The 19,719-nt window shown below is 45.0% G+C and overlaps 1 protein-coding gene and 1 long non-coding RNA gene across 2 annotated transcripts in view; one reads left to right on the forward strand and one right to left on the reverse strand.

Annotated features, from left to right (window-relative positions):
- LOC141147578 (uncharacterized) overlaps positions 1-19,719 on the reverse strand; it is a 108,772-nt gene that overhangs the window by 12,926 nt on the left and 76,127 nt on the right. The gene's annotated exons all lie outside the window — the stretch shown is intronic.
- Positions 1,976-12,737, forward strand: LOC141147576 (zymogen granule membrane protein 16-like). Its single transcript, XM_073634801.1, has 4 exons — positions 1,976-2,023; positions 8,413-8,489; positions 9,612-9,744; positions 11,637-12,737. Exons 2-4 carry the CDS (start codon positions 8,435-8,437, stop codon positions 11,965-11,967), a joined length of 519 nt encoding a protein of 172 aa, XP_073490902.1. The 5' UTR covers positions 1,976-2,023; positions 8,413-8,434; the 3' UTR covers positions 11,968-12,737.

Genomic DNA, 19,719 nt, shown 5'->3' on the forward strand with positions numbered 1-19,719 from the left:
AGCGCGGCTGTAGCCGCATTATTGCCGCGGTATAGCCGTGCTGCCCCATTGATTTCAATGGGCAGGAGCGGTGAAGGAGCGGTGAATACACCGCTCCTTCACCGCTCCAAAGATGCGGCTTGCAGGAGTTTTTTTCTTCTCCTGCCAGCGCACCGCTTCAGTGTGAAAGCCCTCGGGCTTTCACACTGAACAAACAGTAGCGGCTGTTTTGGGTCGGTTTGCAGGCGGTATTTTTAGCGCAATAACGCTTGCAAACCTCCTCAGTGTGAAAGGGCTCTTAGTGAATAATGTCCAAATTGGGCCCAAAGTGTCAATAGAAATGGTTAGAAATGCCGGGGAATATTCCCAACAATCATTACAACTGAGGAAGCTACTTGAATGAGTGTCAAAATATCTTAGAAATTGTAGATTAGGTCCAGCTGACTGTTCATCCTTACACCTGGGATTTTTTTACATTTGAATGGTCTGATACAGTCAAAGTGGGTGGTCTCTCTCACCAGCATGCTCTCCCTCTCGTTCTTCACCGAATGAATCAAGATGAAGTTCCGGATCGGGGGTTAAACTTTACTTGCCATCAACAAAAACGTTGCAAAAGTTTTCCCAACAGTTCTCCCAAGGCAATGACTCATCCCTGGACATCCCTTTCCTGGATATGGTGGACGAGGCTGTGGTGTACAGTTGACCGATCCGGATGTCCTGGGTTAGTGGAAGCAAGAGCTATTGCTAAAGGGACTACAGGAAACCATCTATGAAGACTGCCTATGATATTCCATACTGCCTGTCACCCCTGTAGGGGTATAACGAGCTGGTGAGTGGTGAGCCATAGGGGGAGCACAGAAGTCACCGGTCAATCTTGAGCACAAGAGTCACCAGACTGTTTGGAACTTTTTGAAACAAAATCCTTTTTTTTTTTTTGCTAACCAATGTTTTGGAGTATTGCAAACTTTTTCACTTCTTTATTGCATATATATATATATATTTTTACAATTTTTATTATTAGGGTGACACGTATTGCACATATGCCTTGTACTGCAGATCACTTCAGTTTACATGCTGGTGTCATTTTTCATTTTATATAATTGATGGCATAATTGATCACTTTTATTTTTAACTGATTGATTAGTTTGGATATAGATATATGTTTATAGGGGGTTATTATATTATGTGTATATCATCACAGTGGTTTTGGTAGCACTGGTGTTGCACATACAGTTCACATACCCCCCCAATTAGGGAGCGCCATTCACCCCATTCTTTATTTATTTATACACACTAGCCCCCTCGTGGGTTTATTAGGGGAGGCTGCATACCTTCTTTTCTTTTTTAGTCCTAAGCGCGGAGTTTATGTGTTTTTTGTTGCCATTCAAAAAAGGCTTTGCATTCTCTGAATGATTGCATAGCATTCTTTGATTGGACTGAGGACCTATAAGTAGATGGAGATCACTGTTACATTGGTCCATACCTGGAATTCTTCTTTAAAGCATAATTATAATGCTGATTTACTTTAGCGGCAAAAATGTCTTACACCAAAACAAACCCATATCCTAATATATCAATCTCAACATATTTTGGTGCCGATATAGTATATGTTAAGTATCTACCCCTGACTACAACTGACAAGGTATCTTTATATCCATCCTTCTCAATACACATGAGTTGCAGTACGTTGCATTCAATCACTGTATATGGTATAGGAAAGAGTATTAGGGAAGCGAAGAGAAGAATATGTTAATATAGCAATAAAGGAGGATCAATAAAAGTTATAAATTATCTTTTATATTCTTTTCAGATGCCCATAATACATCAGACTGAGGAGGAACGCGGGGGTGGGGGTGTTACGCAAGGAGTTTTTGTGGCATTGGGTTATCATATGATGTCATTGAATTCTTTTGGATTATTGCCATACAACATATGGCAGGCAGGTGTGATTAACATACACACACAGCTAGATATAACTATATATACTATATATATAGGGAGAAGGGGAGATAAGTGTATCCAGTGACCAGGCAGGTGAGGACAGGTGAGTGACGATGTAGACATACATGGGACAGGGCTATTCTAATATATAGGTGTACATATATGACACAAGGCTCTCTGCTATGAATAGAGCGATATTAGGATTCTCGACAAATTTCTGAGACCATGTAAGCCCCTGGTGCCCAAACTGTATTTTGGGGGGCACATTTGGCCCTCGGAGCCCCTGCAGACATCTGTTTTTCCTTACCTGCATTTTTTGATCATCTCCCCTTGTTTGTCTGCAGTCTCTGACCATCTCCTGTCGTATGTCACAGTCTCTGACCATCTTTTGTTTCATGTCTGCAGTCTCTGACCATCTCATGTACTGTACTTCCAGTCTCTGACCATCTCCTGTTGTATGCCTGTAGTTTTTGACCATCTGTCATTGCAAGTCTGACCATCTCTTGTATCATGTCTGTAGTCTCTGATCATCTCTTGTATCATGTCTGTAGTCTCTGATCATCTCTTGTATCATGTCTGTAGTCTCTGACCATCTCTTGTACCATGTCTGTAGTCTCCAACCATCGCTTGTATCATGTCTGTAGTTTCCGGCCATCTCTTGTATCATGTCTGCAGTCTCTGACCATCTTTTGTATTATGTCTGTATTCTCTAACCATCCCTTGCATCATGTCTGTAGTCTCCGGCCATCTCTTGTATTATGTCTGCAGTCTGACAATCTCTTGTATCCTGTCTGCAGTCTCTGACCATCTCCTGTATCATGTCTGCATTGTCTGAACATCTTCTGTAGTACTTCTGCAGTCTCTGACCATCTCCAGTTGCTTGTAGCTGTTAACCATCTTCTGTTGCATGTCCCCTGTCTCTGACCATATCTTGTTGCATTGCTGCAGCCTCTGGCCATCTTTTGTTTCATGTCTATAGTCTCTAACCATCTCTGGTTGCATGTCTGCAGTCTCTGACCATCTCCTGTATAATGTCTGCAATCTCTGACCATTTCTTGCATCATGTCTGTAGTCTCCGGCCATCTCTTGTATCATGTCTGCAGTCTGACAATCTCTTGTATCATGTCTGCAGTATCTGACCATCTCCTGTATTATGTCTGCAGTGTCTGACCATCTCCTGTATCATGTCTGCAGTGTCTGAACATTGTCTGTACAATTTCTGCAGTCTCTGACCATCTCCAGTTGCATTCTTGTAGCTCTTAACCATCTTATGTTTCATGTCCCCTGTCACTGACCATATCTTGTTGCATACCTGCAGTCTCTGACCATCTTTTGCATCATTTCTGTAGTCTCTAACATCCCTGGTTGCATCTCCCCAGTCTCTGACCATCTCTGTAGTCTCTGACCATCTCCTGTACTATGTCTGCAGTCCCTGACCATTATTATTTTTTTTAAATTAATATACCAGATTTATATAGGGCCAACAGTTTGCACAGCGCTTTACAATATAAAGGGGGGCAGTACAATTATAATACTGTTCAATACAGAAGGAATAGGAGGGCCCTGCTCACAGAGCTTACAATCTAAAGGGAGGGGGAGGTGGTACAAAAGGTCATAGCTGCAGGGGAGGATCTGGATGGAGGTGGCCAAAGTACAGATTTTAGGTGGAGTTTGGGTAGACTTCCCCGAATAAGTGAGTTTTTAAGGATCTTATAAAAGGCAGACAGGGTAGGAACTAACCTGGCATACCTGGGTAGGGAGTTCCAGAGGATGGGAGAGGTTCTGGAGAAGTCCTGAAGGTGAGCATGGGAGGAGGTAACAAGGGAGCTAGAGAGTAAGATGTCTTAGGAGAAGCGAAGGTGACAATTTAGGCAATAACTCAAGATGAGGTTGGTGATGTAGCTGGGGGCAGTGTTGTAGATGGCTTTGTACATTGTGGTTAGTATTTAGAATTTTATATGCTGGGCTAGTGGAAGCCAGTGAAGGGACTGGCAGGGATGGGTAGCAGCCACGGATCGGTTAGCAAGGTGTGTATGTCTAGCAGCAGCACCCTCTCTTGTTGCATGTCTGCAGCCTCTGACCATCTCCTGTACCAAGTCTGCAATCTCTGACCATCTCCTGTATCATGTCTGCAGTCTCTGACCAGATCCTGTAGTATATCTGCAGTCTCTGACCATCTCCTGTAACATGTCTGCAGTCTCTGACCATCTCCTGTAACATGTCTGCAGTCTCTGACCATCTCCTGTATCATGTCTGCAGTCTCTGACCAGATCCTGTAGTATGTCTGTGGTATCTGACCATCTCCTATAGCATGTCTGCAGTCTCTGACCCTCTCCTGTACCATGTCTGCAGTCTCTGACCCTCTCCTGTACCATGTCTGCAGTCTCTGATCATCTCCTGTAGTATGTCTGCAGTCTCTGACCATTTCCTGTAGTACATCAATAGTCTCTGACAATCTCCTGTTGTTCGTCTGCAATCTCTGATCATCTCCTGTACCATATCTGCAATCTCTGACCATCACGAAAATGATCCTACCAGTATCGCACTTCCATTCTGAGGGTGACAGCACTCACCCACATACTGCATCTATGCAGGAGCAGCATTGTCACCCTGGCACGGAAAGTGCACTGTCGGGCAGTGGTGTATTTAGGTTTTGTGCTGCCCTAGGCCTGACTAAACTCGTGACCCCCTAATTTAAATATGCCCCACCCCTTCCTGTCAAGGCCACACCCCTTCCTGTTTAAGACCTGTCATCTGTAAATCACACCCCTTCCTCTTTAGGCTCTACCTTTTCCTCTTGGAGCTCGACTCGCCCTCCACTAATTTTCATTCGCCAAATGCGAGCGGGCTGTATATATACATAGAAAATACATTCAAAAGCAGATGTACGTATTTGCTAAGATCAGTGGTATAAATATTTCTTCTCTAAAACAAACTATACAATGTGCAATGCATATTATATTATCCAAATCAAAACTTGGTATTATCTCAAAACTGAATTTCTTATAGTTAATTCATGTAGTTATTAAATAATTAAGTGTTTTATAATATGCATATGTTATAGCATATATATATATATATATATATATATATATATATATATATATATATATGTATATACAGTATATATACAGTATCTCACAAAAGTGAGTACACCCCTCACATTTTTGTAAATATCTTCTTCTATCTTTTCATGTGACAACACTGAAGAAATGACACTTTGCTACAATGTAAAGTAGTGAGTGTACAGCTTGTATAACAGTGTAAATTTACTGTCCCCTCAAAATAACTCAACACACAGCCATTAATGTCTAAACCGCTGGAAACAAAAGTGAGTACACCTAAGTGAAAATGTCCAAATTGGGCCCAATTAGCCATTTTCCCTCCCTGGTGTCATGTAACTCGTTAGTGTTACAAGGTCTCAGGAGTGAATGGGGAGCAGGTGTGTTAAATTTGGTGTTATCGCTCTCACTCTCTCATACTGGTCACTGGAAGTTTAACGTGGCACCTCATGGCAACGAACTCTCTGAGGACCTGAAAAAAAGAATTGTTGCTCTACATAATGATAGCCTAGGCTATAAGAAGATTGCCAAGACCCTGAAACCGAGCTGCAGCACAGTGGCCAAGACCATACAGCGGTTTAACAGGACAGGTTCCACTCAGAACAGGCCTCGCCATGGTCGACCAAAAAAGTTGAGTGCACGTGCTTAGTGTCATATCCAGAGGTTGTCTTTGGGAAATAGGCGTATGAGTGCTGCCAGCATTGCTGCAGAGGTTGAAGGGGTGGGGGGTCAGCCTGTCAGTGCTCAGACCATACGCCGCACACTGCATCAAATTGGTCTGCATGGCTGTCGTCCCAGAAGGAAGCCTCTTCTAAAGATGATGCTCAAGAAAGCCTGCAAACAGTTTGCTGAAGACAAGCAGACTAAGGACATGGATTACTGGAACCATGTCCTGTGGTCTGATGAGACCAAGATAAACTTATTTGGTTCAGATGGTGTCAAGCGTGTGTGGCGGCAACCAGGTGAGGAGTACAAAGACAAGTGTGTCTTGCCTACAGTCAAGCATGGTGGTGGGGGTGTCATGGTCTGGGGCTGCGTGCGTGCTACTGACACTGGGGAGCTACAGTTCATTGAGGGAACCATGAATGCCAACATGTACTGTGACATACTGAAGCAGAGCATGATCCCCTCCCTTCAGAGACTGGGCCGCAGGCCAGTATTCCAACATGATAACGACCCCAAACACACCTCCAAGACAACCACTGCCTTGCTAAAGAAACTGAGGTTAAAGGTGATGGATTGGCCAAGCATGTCTCCAGACCTAAACCCTATTGAGCATCTGTGGGGCATCCTCAAATGGAAGGTGGAGGAGCGCAAGGTCTCTAACATCCACCAGCTCCGTGATGTCATCATGGAGGAGTGGAAGAGGAATCCAGTGGCAACCTGTGAAGCTCTGGTGAACTCCATGCCCAAGAGGGTTAAGGCAGTGCTGGAAAATAATGGTGACCACACAAAATATTAACACTTTGAGCCCAATTTGGACATTTTCACTTAGGGGTGTACTCACTTTTCTTGCCAGCGGTTTAGACATTAATGGCTGTGTGTTGAGTTATTTTGAGGGGACAGCAAATTTACACTGTTATACAAGCTGTACACTCACTACTTTACATTGTAGCAAAGTGTCATTTCTTCAATGTTGTCACATGAAAAGATAGAATAAAATATTTACAAAAATGTGAGGGGTGTACTCACTTTTGTTAGATACTGTATATATACTGTATATTCTTGATTTTTTTTTTTTAGTTTAATTGTTTAGTTTAAACTAAAAAAAAAAAAAAAAAAAAAAAAAAAAAAATATATATATATATATATATATATATATATATATATATATATATATATATATATAGATATAGATCTATATAGATAGATATAGATCTATCTATATAGATCTATATCTATATATCTCAGGCAGAAGATTAACCCACCCCTGCTCACTACTCAAGGAATCCATAGAAACCTGTGGAGGAACCCTGGGGTTCCAATGGTTGAGGAAGGATTTATAGGAAAAGGTCCACGTGACTACTGGCTTTGTATTTAAGTTGGGGACATCATCAGAATCTCCCTGAGACAAACCATGCCTCTGCTGCAGTTTGGTCGGGGTTCTCACGTCTTTACAAGGGGGCTACTATATCAATTTAGTTTTTGGCTGGGCTGTAGGTAGCTCAGACTGATTGTATAGTTTTTCACCTGGTTTTACCCCAAGCTTAAAGCGGGATTCCGGCCAGCAACAAACGCTGCTGACTTTAAATAAGTAGACTTACCTGTCCTGGGTGCCCACGATGTTGGCCGCCTGAGGCGGACCCGTCCCTCGGCTCTTGAGTCCCGGCACCGCCATCCTAACTAAGGGAAACAGGCTTTGCGGCTTCACTGCCAGTTTCCTACTGCGCACGCGCAAGCGGCGCGGCGCTCTGTGAATGGCCCCGTGGTTTTCTGGGAACACACATAGTTACCAGAAGGCAATGGGGCCGCTCACCGAGGAGCAGGACACGCCGCGGAATAGGAAGAGGCAAATTAGGAAGACTGCCTAGCAACAAGGGTTCAGGTAAGTTTAAAAAAAAATTTTTTTTTCAAATTTTTTTTTTTTTATTCTTTAAAGATTTTTCATGCTATTTTTTATTTTAGGGTGGCCCTCCACTTTAAGTTAGCTTGTGATTTCTCACTGTCACCAGTAGATGTCACTGTTATCACCGGTCACAGTACGAGATTTCAAAAACAAAACTAAGTTATGAATATTTATGTTTTCTTCAGCCAATTGAGTAGGAGGTTGATGCCACCGGTGCATAATGTGGGGGATATAAATAGTTGGGACAGGCGATGTGCTCGCTCTCTTCCCCTGGGCTGAGGCCTAGCGTGGTGCTGCTGGTGGGAGCGCTGCTGTTAGGCCCAATAACCTGTGTTGGGGGCCTAACGTGTGCTGAAGTGGTCCTGAGGCTGTCCTGCCTGCTTAGAAGGAAGCTGCGCCAAGGAGGAGACCCAGGGAAGCTCTCTTTCTGGAGAGATCCTGGATGAAGGCTGGCCTTTCAGAAGAGCCTGGTGGCTCACTTGGATGGCGCACTGAAATTTGGAAATGTGCTTAGAGTGTTGCCGGGTCGGCTTAAAGGTTTTGACACTGTGAAGCTGGACACTGATCTGGAGAGTCTGTAACTGGCCTGCTATGTTATCTGGGACCCTTAACCCTGACCTCCTTAACTGTTCTAAAATAAAACTTTAAAAAGACAAAAAGTAACTTGCGCCCAATATCCTTTCTTGGTCCCCTCAGTTTAGCCATGGACTCAGCCCTGGGGTGAAGTGCTAGCCCGCCCCTGGCTCTGGAGGTGCTATCCTGCCTTTGGGGTGTCAGAGGTGGTAGTCCCAATGAAGGTCTGTATTGTATGAATTATGGTTTTGGTTTAGAGTAATTTGTATTACTATAACACATAACTTCTAGGTGATAACTGAAAAAAGACAAGATGCTGACCATCCTGTGTGTGTGCTTCCTGCTGGGCTCCACAGCAGCATCAAAAAGTGAGTATGAGTTATTACAGCACCCTATAATTCTATTGTACTAGTGGATGATGATTGATGTTCATGATTGATTAATGATGATTGGCGATAATTTATTTCAACTATTTATCTAGTGCTGACATATTATTAGCCATCGCTTCAAAAGGTACATAGAACCATTCACCCTGTTTGGAATCAGTGTGGTCAGGTGCCAATTATTCTACTAAGGGGTGTTTGGATTGTGGGAGGAAGCAGAAATATTTGTAAGGGGCTAATTACAAATAAACAATGTACAAACTCCATCCAGATGGTGTACCCAGAAGAACCAAAGCAAACAAGTTCCCCTTCCACCTCCCACGGAACCCAGGGATAGAGGAAAATAATAATAATTCATAAATTATTTAATTGAAATCAATCGAAAATAAATTAAAGTGTCAACCCAAGCAACAAATTAAATCAGAGGACTTCTAATGTTAACCAGGAGATAGAGCCACCATCCACTTTATTTGTTTGAAAATGTAGCTGGACCCTTGGTAAGGGAGCCCTCTCCCCTTCTTAGTCTCATACTCACCTGTCCCTATTTGAATGAAATAGCCGCTCTCCACATTATAGAAATTAACCAAAAATCCAGTAGGGATGGTGAGAATCCCCATAATAAGCACAGCAGGTGTACAGACCTGGGGCCTCATCACAGGGATGGTGGAAACCTCTCATAATGGGCACAGCAGGTGTGTAAGCATGGGGACTTATTGCAGGGATGGTGGGAACCCCTCATAATGAGCATGGTAAGGGTACAGAGCCAGGAAGTCACCAGCTAAGTCCCCCGAGGAAACTATCAAGTGTTTTACTCTCCAGCAACCACCAAACACTAGAATTGGTGGACCGATTCTAGCAGGTCACCTTTCCTTATGCATCTTTTCATGATGTGCTTAGTTTTAATTGTTTACATATCCCCTAAAGCTCCAACCTCAAATCTCAACATATTTGATTAAAACCACACTCATTTTGTTAAGACGTGCCTATTTTAAGTTGCTTTCACAGCAATCTCTCTGTACACTATATGGATGCTCACATGCAATATACACATTTCCAGTAGGAGACACCTTCCTGTCTGACCGCTCTCCATTTTTTTCACCCTTGTAGTTCAGTCGCGGCTCTCTTCCTACACTGGGGAGTTTGGAGCTGGTGGAGGTACTATCTTCTCCTACTCTTCGGATCAACTGAACGGGCAAATAACAGGCATTCGCGTCAGGGAGAACCCCAGCCATGTACTTGGGTAAGGACCTCACACTATCTCTTTTCTATCACATCAACATCTTCGGCACATTTCATGTACAAATCTGTAACGTAAATTGCCTAGGCTCAGCTGAGGTCATTAGTGTATTGCAGGCAGGAGGTAGCATTTCCTCAGTCTCCTCTCTCCCAGTGATCATACTGCAACATTGTAACTTTGTAGCAAGCGACAAGGTGAGAAATTACAGCAGGGGGTGATCTGTATGAGACATTTGTGAACACAGCCAAGAACTGCACATTCACCAGGATTAACATGATTGTGTCCTCTCTGAGCCAGCATCAGTGGTGGCTGGTGCTCAATATTTTGGGTGGAGGCGGCAAACAAACCTGCCCCCCCCCCCACACGCGCGGGAGACGGACGTCAGCGATCAGTGGCCTTACCTTAGGAGACTGATGCTGCTCCGCGCTCCAGCTTACCGAGGGAAGAGCCTGGGCCATTGCACAGCAGTAAGTGGGTCCTGAGACCCAATTGGCTGGAAGACTCCCGGTCAATCGGGTCTCAGGACCTGCTTCTTGATTTGCCGGGAGGAGAAGCAGTAAAACGTTAGCGAATATTAATTTGCTAATGTCGCACAACTTTTTTGAAGCCAGTTAGAGCCTCAGGCTCTAATCGTGTGCTTAAAAAAAAAAACACTTTGAAATCCATGTATCCAGTGCCCTGCATGTAGATTAGGGCCCTGGCGCATGGATTATGGGGTGGCGCCCCCTGCGGCCCTAATGGAGCAGCCATCACTGGCCATCATCTCCAGGAAGTAGATAGTGACCCTGGATAATGCTTGTACAAAAATGGCGCCAACCTCCTGGAGAGAAAAGCAGATGAAGGCATTGTCAGGGGGAGTACTGTGATCTCTGTGAGTGACATACTTGTAAGACACATTACTGAGCATGCATGGACTTAAAGCGGAGGTCCACCCTAAAATAAAAAATTACATTAACATTCTCCCAAAAAATCTATAAAAAAACATTTGAAAAAAAACTATTTTTTTTACTTACCAGAAATGCCTGTTGCTAGGCAGTCTTCCTAATCTGCCTATTCTGTTTGGTTACTTCCTCCTCTTCGGCGAGCTGCCCCGTTGTCTTCTGGGACATGTGTGTGTCCCAGAAGACGACAGGGCCATTCACAAAGCGCCGTGCGACTCGCGCATGTGCATTAGGAAACGGGCAGTGAAGCCGCAAGGCTCCACTGCCTGTTTCCCTTATTTTGGATGGCGGCGCCGGCAGCCGATCCGATGGACGGATCGGCCTCAGGGGGCCGACATCACGGGCTCACTGGACAGGTAAGTGCCCTTAAAAGTCAGCAGCTATAGTGTTTTTGTAGTTGCTGAAAAAAAAAAAAAAGGCTGGAACACCGCTTTAACACAGAAGGCTCTGATTTCAGCCTTACATCACAACCCTTATGCGGCGTACACACGAGCGGACTTTACGGCAGACTTGATCCGGCAGACCAGACTCCGTTGGATACTTCGATCGTGTGTGGGCTCCAGTGGACTTTTTTTCCCCAAAAGTTCGACGGACCTAGAAATGAAACATGTTTCAAATCTTTCCGACGGACTCGAGTGCGGTCAAAAAGTCCGCTCGTCTGTATGCTAGTCCGACGGACAAAAACCCAACACTAGGGCAGCTATTGGCTACTGGCTGTGAACTTCCTTATTTTAGTCCGGTCGTACGTCATCACGTACGAATCCGTCGGACTTTGGTTGATCGTGTGTAGGCAAGTCCGTTCATTCATAAAGTCCGTCGTAAAGTCCGTCGTAAAGTCCGTCAAAGTGCACCGGACCTAGTCCATCGAAAAGTCCGCCCGTGTGTACGCGGCATTGGAAAAATTATAATACTGCTTAGTCTTTCTTCTGATCTCTTTATATCGTTTTTCTCCAGGATCCAGCTCCAATATGGTGGTATCTGGGCACCTTATTACGGAAGCTCCTCCGGTACTCTTTTTGAGGTCCTGCTGTACCGTGGTGAAAACATCACTCAGGTATCAGGGAAAGTTGCATCCTATGTAAATGAGCTGGTCTTCGTGACAAGCCGTGGAAGAATATTTAAATTTGGGCAACCATCAGGCACAAGCTTCAACGATTTTCCACTGTTCGAGGGGACTGTACTACGCTACATTAGCGGGCGATATACTACCTCAGTCCTGACCAGCATCGGCTTCCACTGGGGCAGCCAACCCGGCTGCTACTACTGTAAAGATGGCTCCAAGTGACCTCAAGAACTGAGGAGAGCCAACCAAACCAACCAGCCAGCCAGACTCTTGGCTTTTTTTTTTACTTTCTACCTTTCCAGCATTCCCTTATAATGAAATATTAAAGCTTTGAAATATTTTTCTGTGTTCCGCTGTGTCTAAAGAAGCTTGTTAAGTAGCTATTACTAAATGGGAATGTGATGTACTGTTGGTGCTGCGCTGTTATGCCCCGTACACACGGTCGGATTTTCCGATGGAAAATGTGTGATAGGACCTTGTTGTTGGAAATTCTGACCGTGTGTGGGCTCCATCACACATTTTCCATCGGATTTTCCGACACACAAAGTTTGAGAGCAGGATATAAAATTTTCCGACAACAAAATCTGTTGTCGGAAATTCCGATCGTGTGTACACAAATCCGACGGACAAAGTGCCAGGCATGCTCAGAATAAATAAAGAGATGAAAGCTATTGGCCACTGCCCTGTTTATAGTCCCGACGTACGTGTTTTACGTCACCGCGTTTAGAACGATCGGATTTTCCAACAACTTTGTGTGACTGTGTGTATGCAAGACAAGTTTGAGCCAACATCCGTCGGAAAAAATCCTAGGATTTTGTTGTCGGAATGTCCGAACAAAGTCCGACCGTGTGTACGGGGCATTAGAGTGATGGAAGTATACTTAATCAATAAATAAAGGATATTTCACAAATTATAAAAAAACAAATGATCCATGTGCCAAAGTGAAATGTTATTCACTAAAATTAATCTCCCAGAGTGAAGTATATCCAAAACGTGCAAATGATCAAATAAATATTTTAAAACAAAGATATTTCATAGATATTTATTCACATTGCACATAGGTTGGACGTGTCTTTTTTCGACCTCACCTACTATGTAACAATGTAACATTATAATAGTGGCTAGTATGTGCATAAGTGCCTGTAACTAATCAAAATACAAAATTGTGCAACTTAAATTCATACGTTGATACAATTAGGAATTGAGGCTGGGTATAAGGTTGGTTGATTAAGGAAGTATGTGTGCCTTATTATTAATTACCTGAGTGCCTTTCCCAGCCTTACCTAGTTACACATACTCACTTTATATATTCTACTTATCATTATATTTTTTTGTTGTCACTCATTGTTTGATTATTTCAGTTATGATTTGATACACTTATCACATGCCCACCTTGTTACCACACCCACTAGTGGGACACATATATATATATATATATATATATATATACACAGTTAGTAAGGTTGAATAAAGACACCAGTCCAACCTGAGTGAGTACACACTCACATCAGTCCCTACTCTCAAGGAGCCCACAATCCAAGGTCCACAACTCATATTCATATACTAGGGCCAATTTTTGGACAGAAGCCAAATTAACCTACCAGCATGTCTTTGGAGTGTGGGAGGAAACCGGAGGATACCCACGCAGGCACAGGGAGAACATGCAAACTCCAGGCAGGTAGTGTCGTGGTTGGGATTTGAACCAGCGACCCTTTTTACTGCTAGGTGAGACTGCTACCCACTACACCACTGTGCCGCCCAGTTGGTTCACAAGCCTAGCACCTGCATATTTTTCATAACCTTTTTGTATTTACTCAGTGGCTATAGGGTAGCGCCAATCACCTAATTTTTTATTCTTTGGATATCCATGCCTTTATGAGTCGGTGTCGCTGACATCGTGGGGGCGCCCCCCTCCCCCAAAGCATCCACCCCCCATGTTGAGGGCATGCGGCCTGGTACGGTTCAGGAGGGGGGGGCGCTCGCTCGTCCCCACCCCCTTTCCTGACCGGCCAGGCTGCATGCTCGGATCGGGGTCTGGTATGGATTTTAGGGGGGACCCCACGCCGTTTTTTTGGCATAGGGGGGTTCCCCTTTATAATCCATACCAGACCTAAGGGCCTGGTATGCCCCGTGCTCGCCACAATACCGCAATAGGAAAATGTGTTTTTCCTATTGCAGCGAGCGCGAAATGCAATACCCTGCCCTCGTGTCGTATCTGGTCCGTTGGACCAGCATACACACGAGCGGGCTTTCCGTCGGACCAGCACACAGACGAGCGGACTTTCCGCCCGAAACTGAGTCCGACGGAAAGATTTAAAACATGTTTCAAATCTAGGTCCGCCTACACACGGGCGGATTGTCCGGCACACTCTGGTCCGCCGGACCAAGTATGCCAGAAAGTCCGACCGTGTGTACGCGGCATAACTGTAGCAATGCTGCAGAGTGTCTCCTGACAAGCAGGCCATATCAGCCAGCTCCTGGCTACACGTTTCTAACTGTAGCCCTGGGGCACACTCCAGTAGCTGTGTAACTGATTCCTTTTTCCTCTGCAGACTCAGGGTCAATCACCCTTTCAGTCACTTTTGGTACTGGACACTCTTCAGTTAGGGCACCCCCTCGTCCCATTCCTGTTCAGACTCTCCTGAGGGATCCCAATCCTCCTCCTCTAGCAATTCAAATCCATCCCCAAACTTGGGTGACCCCAGGTCTGTCCCCTTCTCATTCTCTTCCCCCTGAGGCTCACCTGGTGCCATCGCAGCATCTGGCTTCCCAGGTGCTCTATCTCTATATGGGCTTCTCCCATATAGTGCTAGACGTTGTGTCTCCTTCCCTAGAGCAAATCTATGCCCCTGACCAGAGGTATAGCTGGCTGTCTTCTGTCCTGGCCCTAAAGACAACTCGGCCTTACCCGCGCTAAGCGCTGATAGATTTGCTGACAGCCTCTTGTCCTGCTGCAGCTTGTCCAGACAGTTCTGCCATTTCAGTGCAGAAACTGCTGTCCCAATTAACTCTTAGTACATTTGGTGGTAGATCTAGCAGTGCTTCTCCACAGTGATCACAGCAATTCCATGCCTCTATTTTAGCGGTTACCTATCTGCACTGCCCGCAGACTATTGCAATGTGCTCAGACCCCTTTGTGGTACATAGGGCCAAGCACTCTTTGTGTGCCAAGTGCACTCCTGTATCAGTGAGCCACTCCTCCTGCAGCACCGCCAGCCAGTCTGGATACCTCCGAGCAGTATCACTCTGGGTAGTTGTCATGATCTGGTAACCAAAAAATCAGATGTGTGCCGCCATCTTGGTGCTCTCACGTGTTGCCCACACGCTGAACGCTCCTTCTCCCATGTCTGCACTCTACCTGTGCAGCTCTGAACTCCGCCTCCAGTCTCTTTGACGCCAGAGCCTCTCTCGCTCCACCCACCCAAACTCTTTACAGTCCACTAGAAAATGCACCCGCCTGGCAGCTGTTCTATCTAACAGAATAACCTTGCCCCTATAACACACTATTGCATAAATCCTCTCTTGTATCCACATACACTAGAACGTCCACAGAACATGCCAAACTCCAATCCTCTCATTGGTTGCTGATAGCAATGGCTGCATACACTAAAGAGAAAGCCCAGACGGGCCCCCACATGTAGTGCTCGCCTCCAAAAGGGCCTGCTGATTAGCCCCAGGTTCTTTTCCCAGGTTAGTGAAACAGCAGCCAGGTACACAGCAACAATCACTTTTTCTGGCTCAGTGAACGGTCTAGGGGTTTGTCTTTTTGAGATTTGTTGTTGAAAAAAATTGAATGGGGCAAAGGGAGCTGTGGGATACTCCAGTAACACTGTTCAGCAATAAGAGGACACTCTCAACTTTGTCAAAGCTTCTTAGCCCAGTCCCCAGTTGCAGCTAAGGCAATGAGCAACTCTGAGATACTATAAGGATTGCCCTAGTTAAGCAAGAATTAGCACCGATGCACAAGGGATAGTAACAGCAAACAGTCACCAGGATCCTAGACTCGAGTCTGTACTCTCAATGTCCTTGGATACTTGGATGCCTCCTTCCAATATCAGCCAGACATACACCCATGAGCCCTCCAGACCAGACTCCAGGTCAAATCCCTTGATTAGTTCCAGAGATTCTTGATAAAATAGGTCCCCCAGCTCTAGCATAGCTGGGACCCCGATAAGGACAGGTAGAAAATCAGCTGTGATGCCTAGAAGGACAGCAGCCCTTCAGGCTGGGAACTTCTCCTCCTGGAAAAGAACAGGGCTGCCCCAGACCCCAGACTATTTATGTACTCCCCAGCCATCTAGTAGGCACCCTCCCAGAGGAATTGGCTGAGATAACGTAAATATTCAGGCTGCCGATTTGCTTTTTCCTGCCTACTACATTCTAGAATCCACCAGAAGAAATGGGGAACTAATCAAAACTGCATCCAGTGAAGTCCAGAACAACCCAAAGCAATCACAAACTGCTCCACTGATTGCAGAGGAGCCAAAAACAAAATGTAAACACACAAATGTAACAACCTACCTATCTAAGAGGGTGTTACACTCATTAGGTTTGGGGGGGGGGGCTGCAGAGGATGTATTACTTTTCTTACCCCTGCTTTGCTCAGCTCTGGGGCTCTTCTTCCTCTTGTACTCAGGGCTGCGGGAGGTCCCTCAGAGTCATCACGTACAATAAAGGGCTACTAACCTTGTATTTAACATGAAGGAGGCAGGAGTCCATGGCCAAGAAAGCCTTAGAGAGGAGGCTTAGCAGGATTAGTGGGACCTCAGGAGGGACCCTGATGAAGCAAGCAATGGGGTAAGCATTCCATCTTACTCATTCACTCCTACACTACAAGCGTAGATTTTGTCTAGATCCTGGAGTTGAACATTAAATGGGTACCACTTGAGAGCTGAATCAATCCCCTGCATATATCTCATCTATATAACACAACCTCTATTTTACCCGTCATTCTCTTGGCAAGTACAAATTACTGTTATTAATATTCCGAGTTTATATTATCTTTAAACTATATCATAGTTATTCAACCATCATCGTAATCTAATAAGACATAGCCCAATTTCTACTTTTGTTGTATTTTCCTTAACCAAGAAGAGCCCTGGTTATCATCAAAAATCATTTGGCTGGCCAAAGACCAGAGCACTTTTTGTGATTCGGCACTGCGTCGCTTTAACTGACAATTGCGCGGTCGTGCGACGTGGCTCCCAAACAAAATTGGCGTCCTTTCTTTCCCACAAACAGAGCTTTCTTGTGGTGGTATTTGATCACCTCTGCGGTTTTTATTTTTTGTGCGATAAACAAAAAAAGAGCGACAATTTTGAAAAAAACGCATTATTTTTTACTTTTTGCTAAAATAAATATCCCCAAAAAATATATAAAAAATGTTTTTTTTCCTCAGTTTAGGCCGATACGTATTCTTCTACATATTTTTGGTAAAAAAAAAAAAATCGCAATAAGCGTATATTGATTGGTTTGCGCAAAAGTTATAGAGTCTACAAAATAGGGGATAGTTTTATGGCATTTTTATTAATAATTTTTTATTTTACTAGTAATGGCGGCGATCAGCAATTTTTATCATGACTGCGACATTGTGGAGGACACAACGGACAATTTTGACACATTTTTGGGACCATTGGCATTAATACAGCGATTAAAAAAATGCACTGATTACTGTAAAATGTCACTGGCAGTGAAGGGGTTAATGTGTGTCCTAGTACATGTTCTAACTGAAGGGGGATGGGACTGTGCAGGGAAACTAACAGATCGCTATTCATACTGTGTATGAACAGACAATCTGTCAGTTCTCTGCTCAGAGAACCGGAAACTGTGTTTACACACACAGTTCTGGGTTCTCCGTGTGCCCCCCGTGATTGCGGGAGCCCGGCAGTGATCGAGACCGCCGGGCACTCGCATCGGCTCGGGGAGCGAGCAGGGGGCGTGGGTCGGCATGTGGTTAAGAGAGAGTTTTTATATTTTTCAATGGATAAAGGAATGTCATGTAATAAAAAAAAGTTTCAGAAACCATCGTCCAGAACTCTTTTAGCCCTGGACATTCCCAGAATATATGTAATATAGTGCCCTCAGACTTCTGGTATCGCCAACAAACATTTGATACCTGTGGGAATATCCGATGCAGTGCTGCCGGTGTTCTGTACCATCTGGTAAGGATTTTATACCCTCCTTCTTGGTACCTATTTGCCAATGACGCCTTGTGGGTGAACAATAAGATCCTATTTTTCTGGACCTGAGAGAATGTAACCCCCAGATCCCTTTCTTGTGGCGCTTCCAAATCAATCAGCAAGGCATAAAGAAATGATAGAGAGTGTCTCAGTGGTTCCCCAGTTACGCATACTTGCTCAAACATAGATGGCATGCGTAACAGTAAGTAGAGTAAGTAGTGATGGCATTGAACGAAGAAAAGCATTAAGCTGTGTCCGACTAAATAAATCTAGATCCAATGAGAACTCCCGTTCAATCCCCCTACTTGGGATCAGGGCCGATCCTAGGGTCACAGGCGCCTGGGTGCAGAAATATTTCTGGCGCCCCCACATGGGCGTGGTCATTTTAGTAACTCCTCCCCTTTACAAATATTTCTATGGCAACGACTCAACCACGGAGATGCTCCACCACGAAGTCTTCATTAAACTGGGATCCTTACAGGTACAATAAACAAAATACAGGAAGAGAAGCAAGAGTACTTTATTGGGACCTGGAGGGGGGCCTCTCTGATGGAGACAGAGAGAGCTTCTGTTAGAGAGTCTGTTAGAAAGAGCCCCCAGAAATACTACAGACATGATACAGGAGATGATCAGAGACTGCAGACATAGTACAGGAGATGGTCAGAGACTGCAGACATAGTACACTAGATGATCAGAGACCGCATACATAGTACAGGAGATGGTCAGAGACTGCAGACATGGTACAGGAGATGGTCAGAGACTGCAGACATGGTACAGGAGATGGTCAGAGACTGCAGACATAGTGCACTAGATGTCAGAGACTGCATACATAGTACAGGAGATGGTCAGAGACTATAGACATGGTACAGGAGATGGTCAGAGACTGCAGACATGGTACAGGAGATGGTCAGAGACTGCAGCCATAGTACAGGAGATGGTCAGAGACTGCAGACATAGTACAGGAGAGGGTCAGAGACTGCAGACATAGTACAGGAGAGGGTCAGAGACTGCAGACATAGTACAGGAGAGGGTCAGAGACTGCAGACATAGTACAGGAGAGGGTCAGAGACTGCAGCCATAGTACAGGAGATGGTCAGAGACTGCAGCCATAGTACAGGAGATGGTCAGAGACTGCAGACATAGTACAGGAGAGGGTTAGAGACTACAGACATAGTACAGGAGAGGGTCAGAGACTGTAGCCATAGTACAGGAGATGGTCAGAGACTGCAGCCATAGTACAGGAGATGGTCAGAGACTGCAGACATAGTACAGGAGATGGTCAGAGACTGCAGACATAGTACAGGACCTGGTCAGAGACTACAGACATAGTACAGGACCTGGTCAGAGACTACAGACATAGTACAGGAGCTGGTCAGAGACTGCAGACATAGTACAGGAGATGGTCAGAGACTGCAGACATAGTACAGGAGATGGTCAGAGACTGCAGACATAGTACAGGAGCTGGTCAGAGACTACAGACATAGTACAGGACCTGGTCAGAGACTACAGACATAGTACAGGAGCTGGGCAGAGACTGCAGACATAGTACAGGAGATGGTCAGAGACTGCAGACATAGTACAGGAGATGGTCAGAGACTGCAGACATAGTACAGGAGCTGGTCAGAGACCGCATACATAGTACAGGAGCTGGTCAGAGACTGCAGACATAGTACAGGAGCTGGTCAGAGACTACAGACATAGTACAGGACCTGGTCAGAGACTACAGACATAGTACAGGAGCTGGGCAGAGACTGCAGACATAGTACAGGAGATGGTCAGAGACTGCAGACATAGT

Source organism: Aquarana catesbeiana, linkage group LG06 (genome assembly GCF_042186555.1).
Source record: "Aquarana catesbeiana isolate 2022-GZ linkage group LG06, ASM4218655v1, whole genome shotgun sequence".
NCBI lineage: Eukaryota > Metazoa > Chordata > Amphibia > Anura > Ranidae > Aquarana > Aquarana catesbeiana.